General features: G+C 47.6%; 1 protein-coding gene across 3 annotated transcripts; it reads left to right on the forward strand.

The window, feature by feature from the left end:
- Window positions 1–1,670: 1,670 nt before the first annotated feature.
- On the forward strand, window positions 1,671–11,071 carry SPMIP8 (sperm microtubule inner protein 8). 3 transcript variants are annotated; one of them, XM_020963718.2, is made up of 8 exons: window positions 1,674–1,956; window positions 4,232–4,456; window positions 5,207–5,268; window positions 6,145–6,319; window positions 8,088–8,149; window positions 9,389–9,453; window positions 9,543–9,575; window positions 10,879–11,071. In XM_020963718.2, the coding sequence occupies exons 2-8, from the start codon at window positions 4,234–4,236 to the stop codon at window positions 10,907–10,909; spliced, it is 651 nt and encodes a 216-aa protein (XP_020819377.1). In that variant the 5' UTR covers window positions 1,674–1,956; window positions 4,232–4,233; the 3' UTR covers window positions 10,910–11,071. The 3 variants fall into 3 exon arrangements, with proteins under 3 accessions (XP_078005465.1, XP_020819377.1, XP_020819376.1); XM_020963717.1 differs by having other exon boundaries at window positions 1,675–1,965; XM_078149339.1 differs by lacking the exons at window positions 9,389–9,453; window positions 9,543–9,575; window positions 10,879–11,071 and having other exon boundaries at window positions 1,671–1,965; window positions 8,088–9,382.
- The last annotated feature ends 263 nt before the right edge of the window (window positions 11,072–11,334 follow it).

The raw sequence follows: 11,334 nt of genomic DNA on the forward strand, positions 1-11,334 counted from the left end.
AACCTCCATCTACCTCAGTTTCCTCAAATGTAAAATGAGGATCATGGTAGCACCTACCTGGGAAGATTGTTGAGGATAAAATGAGGCTGTATTCACAAAACATTTAGCACAGTGCGTGGCACATAGTAGGTGCTATATAATGCTTATTCTCTTACCTTCCTTAGGCTGGGAATTTTGGGATGTGGACAATACAGGAATTTATTTTGCTTGACTATGCATATTTGTTCCAATAAATCTTTTTTCTTTCTTTTTCTTTTTGGTGAGGCAATCAGGGTTAAGTGACTTGCCCAGGGTCACACAGCTAGTAAATGTCAAATGTCTGAGAACAGATTTGAACTCAGGTACTTCTGACTCCAAGACTGGAGCTCTATCCACTATGCCACCTAGCTGCCCCTTTTCTTTCTTCTTCAATGGGGGCGGAGGGGTAGGAGAGAGAAAACAGATTTCTGTGCATTGGATAAAATTAAATTTTAAAAGAAATCACACAGTTCCTTTAGAAACAAAAGCCCACCTTTTTTAACTACCGCATTCTTCTGGTGATGCAATATACATACATACATATATGTGTGTGTGTGTGTGTGTGTGTGTGTGTGTGTGTGTGTGTGTATAGATGTATATGCGTCTATGAGCCATGGATTACTATCTTCCATGAAGAATTTAAAATTAAAGCTCTCCCAAAAAGCAATGAAGACATGTGCAGTGGGCATGAGAGGGCTTTGGCAAATGGCAAATAAAGGAATTACCCAGGAGAAGTTTCACATGGAGAGAAGGAAGGACACCTACTGGACAGCTCTCCTGGTCTATTGGTATCCAAGCAAAGCTGATGGGAACTCAAGGTAAGTGGACACTGGGTTCAATTCATTAGATGACATGGATGAGCACAGCTCAGGGCAAGCAGGTACAATGGGTTCTGGTCCTCAACCCCTGCCCCTCTTCCCCAACCCCCATAGTGATTGTGAAGCCCAAATTAGATCATGTGTGTAGATTGTTTTGCCAACTTTATCATACATTTCAAATATTTTTAAAATTTAGGGAAATAATAAGTCACTTCTTGCCAAAAGTCTGAGGACCCTCGTGAAGACTCCATCTCACTACCTCTCCTAAACAACCCAGAAGCCTGGCATACCTAAGTCTACCTGGATCCTCTCTCTGAACTCCTCTTTTGAGAAGGCTTGCCCTGGACCATGCTGCTGGACTCAGACAGCTGCCATTCCTGGGATGTGCTCAGGATCTGGCTCAAAGAGACAAAGGGATGAATCCAGTGAAATTTTGACAATAGGCACCCAAACATCATGGGCAGAGTAATTTCTCCTCTCTGTGCCTGCCTCCACCAGGTGAATTCTGCTCTGCCTGGCACTGCTTAGGGGTAGGGGTGGGGTGACTGTGGTTCCCCTGGGTTGACTCTGAGCCTGTTCCTCCTCTGGTATCCTCCCCCTCTCCCCACAACACAGCAGCACCCCCAGTTCTCTGACTCATATTCCCCTGAAGAACAGCTTCTCTTGTCCTCTGTAGCAGCTGGCCAGAGCCCTCCCCAATGGGGAGAATTTCCTTTCAGCTGAACTGAATAGAGGTCATCAGTTTCCAGGTAACTTTGGTGACACAGCTCTAGTAACCTAGCAACCTTGCCTTTCCTGCCCAGGAAAGACTTTGGATCAGAGCTGTCTGTTGCCCTGGTGAATAAGGGGATCAGTAAACAGAAGGACCAGGGGTGGAGACCTCACAATGGGAGGAACTCAGAGAGGATAGATATTGTCTCCTCAGAATGTCTGTTTGTTTTAAGCCCTTCTGCTGGAGCATTGATCTTTCTTCCCTTCTACTTCTTTGCTTCTTCCTTGGACGTATGGTGACTGGATAAAATTGGAAGCCTGTCCCACAAGCGCATCAGAACTCCTTGTTCCCTGGATGATATCTCCCTCTTTAAAGTCAAGAGAAGTCAGGCTTTTGGAGGATTTCAAAGTAGGCAAGGTTTGTTACTAGCAACTCCTCATCTCCCTTTCTGAGTCCTTCTCCCACCTCCCTTTCTGAACCCTTAGAGGTGTGATGATTTGTCCTTCATTTTCAAAGAGGACCTTGACATCAGGAAGATGATGCCATGATTTGCAATTGAATTGGATTTGAGTGAGAGGGCTGTGCAAAGTCACCAGCCTCACTTTCTCCTCCATATCCATCTGGGTCCAGTGGCCAGATATAGATCAGGACTAGCATCAGAATGGTGGGAAAAAACCACTGGCCTTGGAATTTAGTGCTATCAAATTCTGACTTTGCCACTTAACTACTCCTGCCAGCTTGAGCTACTTATTAACCTTTTAGACCTTATTTTCCCCAGCTTTAAAATGAAAGGGTTGAGATCAATGGTCCCTAAAGTTTCTTTTAGTTCTAAATCCCATCATCCTATGACTTTTTACTGATTACCTTCCTCTGCCTTCCCTTGCCAGCTCGGTCACTCAGTACATTTATGATGTCTGCTAGTTTCCAAAAACCTTCCAGTATGGCACTCTTCCTCAGGACTACTTTATACATTCACCTCCCATTCTAGGACCTTGTGGTCCAGATTTTGTTCTTCCTTCTCCCTCCCCCTTCAAGATTCCCATGTCTTTGGGTGCCTACCCCTCTGAGGGGGGAGCCTGAGATTGTGAGACGATGGCATAGGAGTCAGGACTGGAGAAGGACTTTCCATCATACTACACCAAGGAAAAGAATGTTGGACTGGCAGCAAGAGATGCAGGTTCTGATTCTAATTCTGCTCCTGCTCCTGGGGTAGTCTGGTCTACTCTTTTATCTTAATTCTGTTGTCTTCCCTCTGTTGATTGCCTCTAGTTTATCTTGTATGTGTCTTGTATGTACATAGTTCTCTCCCCCTTTAGACTGGGAGCTCCTTGAAGGCAGGGATTGGTTTTTTTAAACTTTTGCCCAGTGCTTAGTCAATAAACACTTATTAAGCACCAGGATGTACCAAGTGCTAGGCATGGTGACTGGTACAAAGTAAGCACCTAATAAATGTTCATTGGTCAATAATAGATGTTGGTGAATCCAAGAATTTCTTCTTGCCATTGTCCTGTATTTTCCCTCATTTTCGTGCTTCATGATCTAGACCACCATGGAGATTTTTTTCCTAATTAGTTCCTCAAATACTGCATCTAGCCTTTATTTTTTCTTTTTCCAGTATCTTCTTCAGCCCTAATTAATCTGATATTTGTGTTTCTTTTTTGGCTTTCCAAATTTATTATTATTCCAAATTATTTTATTTGGTGTGTCCCTCCATCATTTTTGTTGCAGTCCAAGGTGCCTCTTCCCTCTTCCATTTTGCTTTTCCATCTAATGACCTCAGCTTTATTTAAGTGACTCTCCTATATGACTCCGGCACCAAGATTTTCAGGTTGGAGCTATCACTTTGCAGTTTTCCTAGTTGGTACTTTGTGCATATTTCTAAGAACTAAATTCGAATCTACCTTGAATTCCTTTAATATACTTATAACCAATTTAGTTTTTCCCCTGATGCATCTTCCAACTCATCCACCAATACTTCAAGTTGGACTTCTGGAGGAATTTTCTTCCTTCAACCTTTTATGTCGCAGAAGCTCCTGAGCTGGGTTTCTTTTTCCTTTTTAATTCACTGCTCATTTTTTGGTTCATGGATGGGAGTCAGAGTGAAGCCTTCAGTGTGATCTGGAGTTCCCATGACCAGAGGGAGGCTTTAGTCCATCTCCAACTGGGAAAAAATTTAGGAAAATAATAGCACCTACCTTAGAGACCAAATGAGACAACTAATGTAAAGAGCTTTGGAAGCATTTTATACCAGGATATAAATGCTAGATATTATAGATTCCCTTCTTTCCAGTCAGCAGTGAAAAGGAGGGAGCCAAGGAGTGTCCTCAGCCTTGAAAAGAGAGGAGGGGATTTTAGAGGAGGATGAGGAAGAGGAATAGGGACGGGACCAGGCTCCTGGGGGCTCTCCTTTCTGGAGTTTAGGGCTTCAATTGTCAGGGTGGGCTGTGGGAATCAAAGCCTTCTACTCCTGGCCAAGAGAGCAGTGAAGCTGGGGCTGGGGCTGGGGCTGAAGATGAAGGAGACCTAGTAGCATTCAGGCCCTGTTCTCTGTTTCTTCTCTTGCTTCTCAATTCTTGGTGGGAGGGAGAGGAGTCTGGAAGGAGTCAAGACCTCTGGTGGTCTCAGCTCAGTCTTCTTACTGGATATTTGTCATCTGGTTTTATCTCACCACGGGGTTTCCCAGCCATGGCTCGGATCATCGACCTGGTCCCTTGGAGTGATAACTCCACTGAAGCTTATGTGTCTCCAGCCATCATGTTCCCCACACCTCCAAGGAGAAACATGCTCCCAGGGGTGAAACAGCAACTGTACCACCCCTACCTGCCCACCCTGCGGCAGATGGACATGGACACAGTCATCGCCAAACTCCCTGACGAGCACTGCCAGTCATCCACGTACTGCTGCAAAGGTAATAATGCCCACCTGGGCCAGCCTGTCTGGAGTCCCATGCCTGGGCACGATGGAGGCAAGGTCCCTATGTAGAACCTCTATGGGCTATGGGACCAAGGCCAAGTCCAGAAATGTGTAAAGAACGAGAGGAGATGTGTGACCTTGGGCAAGCAGTTAGTCTCTCTCATCCTTAGACCCTCCATTATAAAGTTGGGGAGGGAGGGTTATAAGAGATGGCCCCTGAGGCCCCTTCCACTTCCAAATCTATGAGCTTAGGACATTCTCTTCCTTGACCCTCTACCCCCATCTGGCAAGTGGGAAGAACAATGCCTGGTCCCTGCTCCCTGTCTACCTCACACATCCTCATACCATCACAGGGAATAGGGTGGGAACCTTGTAGGGAAAAGGTATGTCCTCAATTCCAAGGCATCACTGTTCTGCAACCTGGATAACCTGGATGAAGCTACCCAGAAAGAAACACATACAAAAACAGACATACCTCCACATTTTAATGCTCTACAATATGACAGTAAAGGCTCAGTTACACAGCTGTTCACACGGTTGTCAAAGGACTTTGCCCATAACGAGCTGCAAGCACTATATTTATACACAGGACCCAAAGACACAATCAGCACAGATGGTACACAATACAAACACACAAGTACCTACACCACACACACACACACACACACATACACAAGCACACACACCCTGCACAGACATCACATCCCCAGACACATCATCCATCATTTGCTTCTCTTCCCTGCAGGTGACTTTGACCGTGCCCACTTCAGCTTGCTGGGTGTCCCCAACAAAAGCCTGCATGGTCTGGTGAGTGACCTTCCTAGACTCGAGTCCAGCTTGGAAGTGGAGGGAGGATGGTAGCATGGGAGGCAGAGGGAGGAGTCACAGGATATGCTTAGAACAAGCCGTTGAAGAAGCAAGCCGGCCCAGCCCCCAGGACCAGCCTCTCTTTCTCCTCCCTGACTTACATTCCAAAGGACCACCTGGAAATCTGTTGCCTGGTTTCAGTCCCACTGTGAGGGTTTCCAGCTATGTCTCCAATCATTGATGTGATTGATTAGTCACAAAGTCCTGAGAGGTAGATAGGACAGATGTGATGCCCCTCCATCATTCACTCCCAGGAAAGGGGGCCCAGCAGCAATGAGTGTCTTCTCTCTGTGTCCCACTAAGCAGGGGAGGAAGGGAACCACCTCCCCCTACTACCTGATCAGGGCTGGCCTTGAATGGGAAGGGGAAAGTATTGTGGGGCTCAGCTCATGACCACTCCCTTCCATTGACCAATGTGTATATATGGGTAAATGGGGCCATTATTGTTTCTCATTGAATCCTTAGTGCCTAGAACTGCATCTGGCATCACATAATAAATGGTTGTTGAATGACTGATAGGGGAAGGGCTAATGGGGTTGGGAGGTGATGGGAGAACAGAACAGTGGGCCAGGGAAGGATGGTCTATTCCTGTGTCCTGCGACATTGCTGGCTTCAGTCAGAGGTCTAGTGCTGCCCTGGCTCTGTGGTGAGCCCAGTGCAAATATTCCTCTGGTCCTGAGGAAGTCCTATCTCTTCCATGCAGGCCCATGCCTTTGGAGACTGTCCTAACCCCACCCCCTTCTCTGTTACCCTAGTATCTCAGGAGCAGAAGCTGTCTTTCTTCTTTCACTCTGGGACTGGGGTCTCCCTGTACAGGAAATCACTGGGACAGGACAGATGCTTAAAAAGAGGTACCAGTGTGGGAAGATGGCCCCAATAGCACCCAGCATTAACCGTATCAACTGGCCCTGCCACACCCATGCCATTGAAGACTGGTCCCACTTTGTCTCTGCCTCAGGAGAGTTCAAGCTACCTCTTGTGGATAAAAAGGGTCCGTAGGGAGTGGGGATGACTGGGGGGGAGGTGGGAACAGGCCTGAGGGCTCATTGTGGGGAAGGGGACATGAAGTATAAGGCAGTCGTGCCTGGGGTCAGGGGGAATCTGGGGGGAAGGAAGGAAGGAGGGAAGGAGGGAGGGAGGAAGGGAGGAAGGAAGGAAGGAAGGAAGGAAGGAAGGAAGGAAGGAAGGAAGGAAGGAAGGAAGGAAGGAAGGAAAAGAGGGAGGGGGAGAGGGAGGGAGGGAAGGAGGGAGGTAGGAAGGAAAGAAAGGAGGGAAGGAGGGAGGAAAGAAGACTGAAGGAAGGAAAGAAGAAAGGAAGGGAAGGGGTGAGGGAGGGAGAGAGGAAGGGAGGGAGGGAGGAAGGAAGGAAAGGAAGGGCAGGGAGGAGGGGAAGGGAGGGGAGGGGAGGGAGGGAGGAAAGCTTTATTAGGCACCTATGACCTCTGAGTATAAAAGCCAAAACCATCAAACATGCCAAGGTCCGAGCACGCCACATGCCTCAGTGTCTACCTTAGCTCCACTGCAGACCACGGTTGACCCAAAGCCACCTCCTTTCCCTGTTCCTTCTTCTGTAAAGTGAGGGTGATGATTCCTTCCTACTTCATAGGATGAAACAAGAGAATGAATATGAAAGGCCTATGGGAAGCAGGAGGCTTCCCTTCTTCCTATTTTCCTGACCCTGAGAACTGGAATGCCTGGTCATCGTGGAGTCAGATGACCTGGGTTCGAGTCCTGACAAGGGCTGCCCACCAGACCTTTCTAAGGCCATGGTAGCCTTCTCACCACAGAAGTCAGTCACTTCTTACTAATGTGTCATATTATGACCGGTTTGGGTTGTCTGCTTTTTTAAGATTCTAACTTAGTAACCTTAATCCCAACTATGACACTTGATCAGCTACATAACTCTGGGCAAGTCAAGTTTCTGAGCCTCAGTTTTCCCCATCTATAAAATGGAAATAATCAGAACACTTGCATGATGTCCCTCAGAACTGCCATAGAAACATTAGTTATTAATTATTATCTTTACCAGAGCCCGTAGGAGTAGACAGGAAGTCTATATGCAGTTACCTCCCAGTGTCCAACAGTGATATTGTCCCCACCTCCGGGTCCTGCTGAGTCCGGAAATACAGCCTTCCTCCCTTTCGCTGGCCCTTTCCTGTCCATCAGAGCCCTAAGCATCAGACTCTGAAATGTGAAGGAAACAAGGACTTGGGAGCCAGGAGAGGGGTCAGGAACCCTCCTGTCGCTAGTCAGGAGAAGTCTCTGCTATGGCCCAGAGAATGCCTGGGATAATTATAAGGCCAGGGAGGTTTGGCTTCTTCCTCCCTCCTTCCATTCTCCACTGATTCCGGGGCCTTTGTCTTCCCCTGCTACTCAGAGGCCCCCAGCTTTGGGTGTCTCCCCTCTTCTCCATGTTCAAAATCTGCCTATTCTATGCCCCATTTTCTAAGGGCCTGCTCACTACTGGCTGATTATGAGCCAATATGGTCAACTGACATGTAAAATAGGCTCTTTCCCTTAACAGAAGCATTTCAGGCTAGAATGGGGCAAGGCAGACCTTCTAGAGATGGTATCTTGACCCAAAAAATGACTCTAAAAGCAAGAATTTAAGGTTTGGGGTGGATATGAGGGCAGGCGAGGCTTGAGGGTGTATTATGTGCAGGCAGGCAGGCCTCTCTGGAGGATGTGCTCAATCTGCCATGTGATAGAAGTGATGACCCTGGCCTGGGCCATGCGTCCTCTGCTTTCTCTTTCTGCAGTTGAGGGGTTCAGTGGCTACGCTGTGAGGTACCTGAAGCCAGATATCACCCAGTGCTGGCGGGTAGGATTACTTGGGTTGTGCTTAGCTACCACTGACCGGTGATCCTGGGCCCTGTCCAAGGACAGGCCCAGACACATCTCCACTGGGACAGGGTCCGCATTAGCCTGGACACCCCAGAGAGAGTGGGGTGGGGGAAGAGGAGGGCAGGAAAGAAGAGAATGATGGGGAAACGAGACAGCTCTCACGTCCCTCTCCCCTGCCCCTGGCTGGAACAGAACATAGAAAAAAGAATCCCTTCTTATCAATTAGAAGAGTATCTGGGAGGGCTTTGGTGGTCCTCAATGGAGGAGGGGAGGGGAGTCAGGGAACCATACAAGAATCCCCCATTCTGATTTCTGTGACAAGATGGGTCTAAGAAGGAAGGAGCAAAGGCTCTACCAACCTTTAAGCCAGTGGAGTCCTGGTATAACTGGCTAATTATCACCCCCAATTTACATCTCTGCTTCCTAGATTCCATTGGGAGTCTGAGGATCTAAGTGTGACCTTGGAAAATTATTGTACCCTTATGAGCAGCCTCAAGTTTCCTTACATATAAAATTAGGTTGTGGGGGGGGGGAGAGAAGAGTGTTAAACTCCACAACCTACAACATTCCTCTTGGGTCTAAGTCTATGTTCTTATGAACCCAGCTCTTCCATGAACTAGCCACATCACTTTGGGCAAGTCACTCCCCTCTCTAAGCCTCAGTTTCCTCATCTGCAAAATGAAGATAAGAATACACACCTCCCTTGCAACAACTTTGCATAACCAATATGTCAAACTACTAAGCCCTGTTCATTTGTAAGGTGGGATTATGATCAGCTGGGACAAAGAAACGGCCTTTCTTCCTAAAGCCATCGTCTCTCTCCCAGGTCAGCCTGGGATCATTCTTTGCAACAGCATTGGCTAGAGTGTTCACAACTGAAATGTAGGCAGAGTCAATGGGTACACCACCCACGCCCAAACCCCTCCAAGGCCTCTGGGGAACTGGGGGATGCAGCTTGGCCACTATCTCTGTGGTCTGCAGCAACTGAGTCCATTGATCTGTAAAGTAAAGGAATTGGAACAGGTGAACACTAGGATTCCATGCTTCCAAATCCACTGACTGCAGCTTTCATCCCTGAGGGTAGGAGACAGGTATAAATCCTTGGCCCCTGTGAACACACAGACCCTTCTCCAGTGACCTCCAAGCTTCCATGAGGAGAGCCGGGCCAAACAGCCACTGTTTACTGATCTCTCTCTCCTCTCTGGTCCTCTCTTAGTACTGTCTTAACCAGAACCCCAGCCTTGACCAGTATGGACAGAAACCCCTTCCTAATGACACCACGTAAGTGATCCCTCTAAGGGGTTTTCCTTAGGTACCAGGACAGAGGTTCCCTGCCTCAGACCTAAGTAGTATTGCTTTTCTCCCCACAGGAACACCTTCCGAAGCTTTAGCTCTGCCTACAGGTAACAGGATGGGACCCCTGTCCAGCATTCAGCCCCTCACCTGCCATGCCTGAGCCAAGTGTTCCCCATCAACAACTGGGCTTAGTGCCCATGGGTCAGGGTTTGGGAGGGCAAGATGGATGATAGCTTGTGTGAGGTCACTAGGACATAAGGTCAGGGAAAGAGTAAAGGACTGACAATTCATCAGCCCTCATAAGTCACTCAAAACAGTGCAGGCACATGGGAGCTGTCCAGCCCCACAAGTTTCTTAGGAGGTAAGGTTAGAGTTTTCCCTAGAAAGGGGAAAAAACAGGCATCCTAATATAAAACAGTGGCACAAAGGGCACTGGACTTGAAGTAAGAAGACCCAGGTATGTCTTTGGACAAATAATTTCACCTCTCTAGACCTCCGTGTCCACATCTATACAATGGATGGGTGTTAGGCTGTCAGAACTGGAAAGGACCTCAGATATCATGTGGACATGGGGCCCATAGAAATGGTCACAGATGTTGGTAGAGTTTTCCTAAGCAAGATTTAACTTCCAGCTTGGGTGGAGGGAGGGGTTCAAGATGATCTTTTAAGAGGCAAGGCAGCTAGGGGAAGGAGACTTTGAGTGCAGCCAAAAAAAACCTGAGCACTTATTCTGTGCTTACCCCTGAAGCTGAACACCATAGGGGATACGAGAACTGTAAGATCAATCTATGCCCTGAGGAAGCTCATAACCAGCCCAGGAAATGGCACTAACTAATAGGAAATAAAGTGCAAGTTGTGTAGCAATAGCTATACATGTCACAGAAGGGAGAGATCGGGTAAGGATGAGAACACTTGGGAAAGGCTTCCCAGAGGAGGCAGAGAAAGGGTAGAATTTAGAGAGAAGGGAATAGGATTGGCATTCCTGGCAGGAAAATAGCATGAGTAAAATCAAAGAGGTGGAAATGAGTTATGGTATCTTCGGGGGACAAGGAGGAGGGCAGAGTGAAAGGAGAAATTTGGAGGTGAGAAATAATATTAGCGTGGGGGCAGATTGTAGAGGGGCCTTCAGTGCCAAACAGAAGGAAGAGGAGGAGAAGGAGGAGGAAGAGGAGGGAGGAGGAGGATATAGTGCCTTGTGGTTTCCAAAGCACTTTAAATCACCCCATCTGGAGTAGTTTTACCCCATTTCCTCATCCTTAAAAGTGGGGGGGTGCCCTGGGTGATGCCTCAATTCCCTTCCAGCTCAAATAACCTTTGAGTCTATAAAAAAGGAAGTCATTGGCAATTGTGCAACAGCGCTGTGATACAATGAAAGCAAGGCTTAAGGTGAGCATCTGCTTCTTTCCCCAGACAAGGCAGCTACCTGACACCCTGGCATTAGCTTCCCAAGAGAAGAAGAAGATTTGGAGGTCTGGGCCAGCAGGACCAGGCTACCTTAAGCATCCACCTCTCCAAATGTAGCCTGCACTTCCCTGAGGCATATGGAATTCATGGCAGGAACAATAAAATAGCCACTCCACCCAAGAAGGCTTGAGCCTCAAAATGGCAGAGAAAGGTATTGATGGCAGGGTAAGGAGCGCGGTTATTAAGATGCTTCAGAACAAAGGAAGCCAACTCATGCCTCTTCTTGGCCCCTTGATTCGGGTAAGAAGAAAACAGCCTGCCTCTCCCTCCACAGAGGCTGGACAATATAAGGGACTCTCTGTAGATAGGGAAGATATTCTTTATGTGTCATATTATGAAGAATAGGTACTCTGGAGTCAAAAGGACTGAGGGTTCAAATCCTACTTAATGGAGGCAGCTAGG

This window comes from Phascolarctos cinereus, unplaced genomic scaffold (genome assembly GCF_003287225.1).
Source record: "Phascolarctos cinereus isolate Bilbo 61053 unplaced genomic scaffold, phaCin_HiC Scaffold_2;HRSCAF=192, whole genome shotgun sequence".
NCBI classification, from domain to species: Eukaryota; Metazoa; Chordata; class Mammalia; order Diprotodontia; family Phascolarctidae; genus Phascolarctos; species Phascolarctos cinereus.

What these genes read in the sequence shown, in the direction of transcription:
- SPMIP8 (XM_020963718.2), top strand. Translation starts at nt 4,234, where the DNA reads ATGGCTCGGATCATCGACCTGGTCCCTTGGAGTGATAACTCCACTGAA. An exon ending in ATCCACGTACTGCTGCAAAG is followed by an intron (nt 4,457 to 5,206) that starts GTAATAATGCCC and finishes TCTTCCCTGCAG; the next exon opens with GTGACTTTGACCGTGCCCAC. An exon ending in ACAAAAGCCTGCATGGTCTG is followed by an intron (nt 5,269 to 6,144) that starts GTGAGTGACCTT and finishes CTCCCTGTACAG; the next exon opens with GAAATCACTGGGACAGGACA.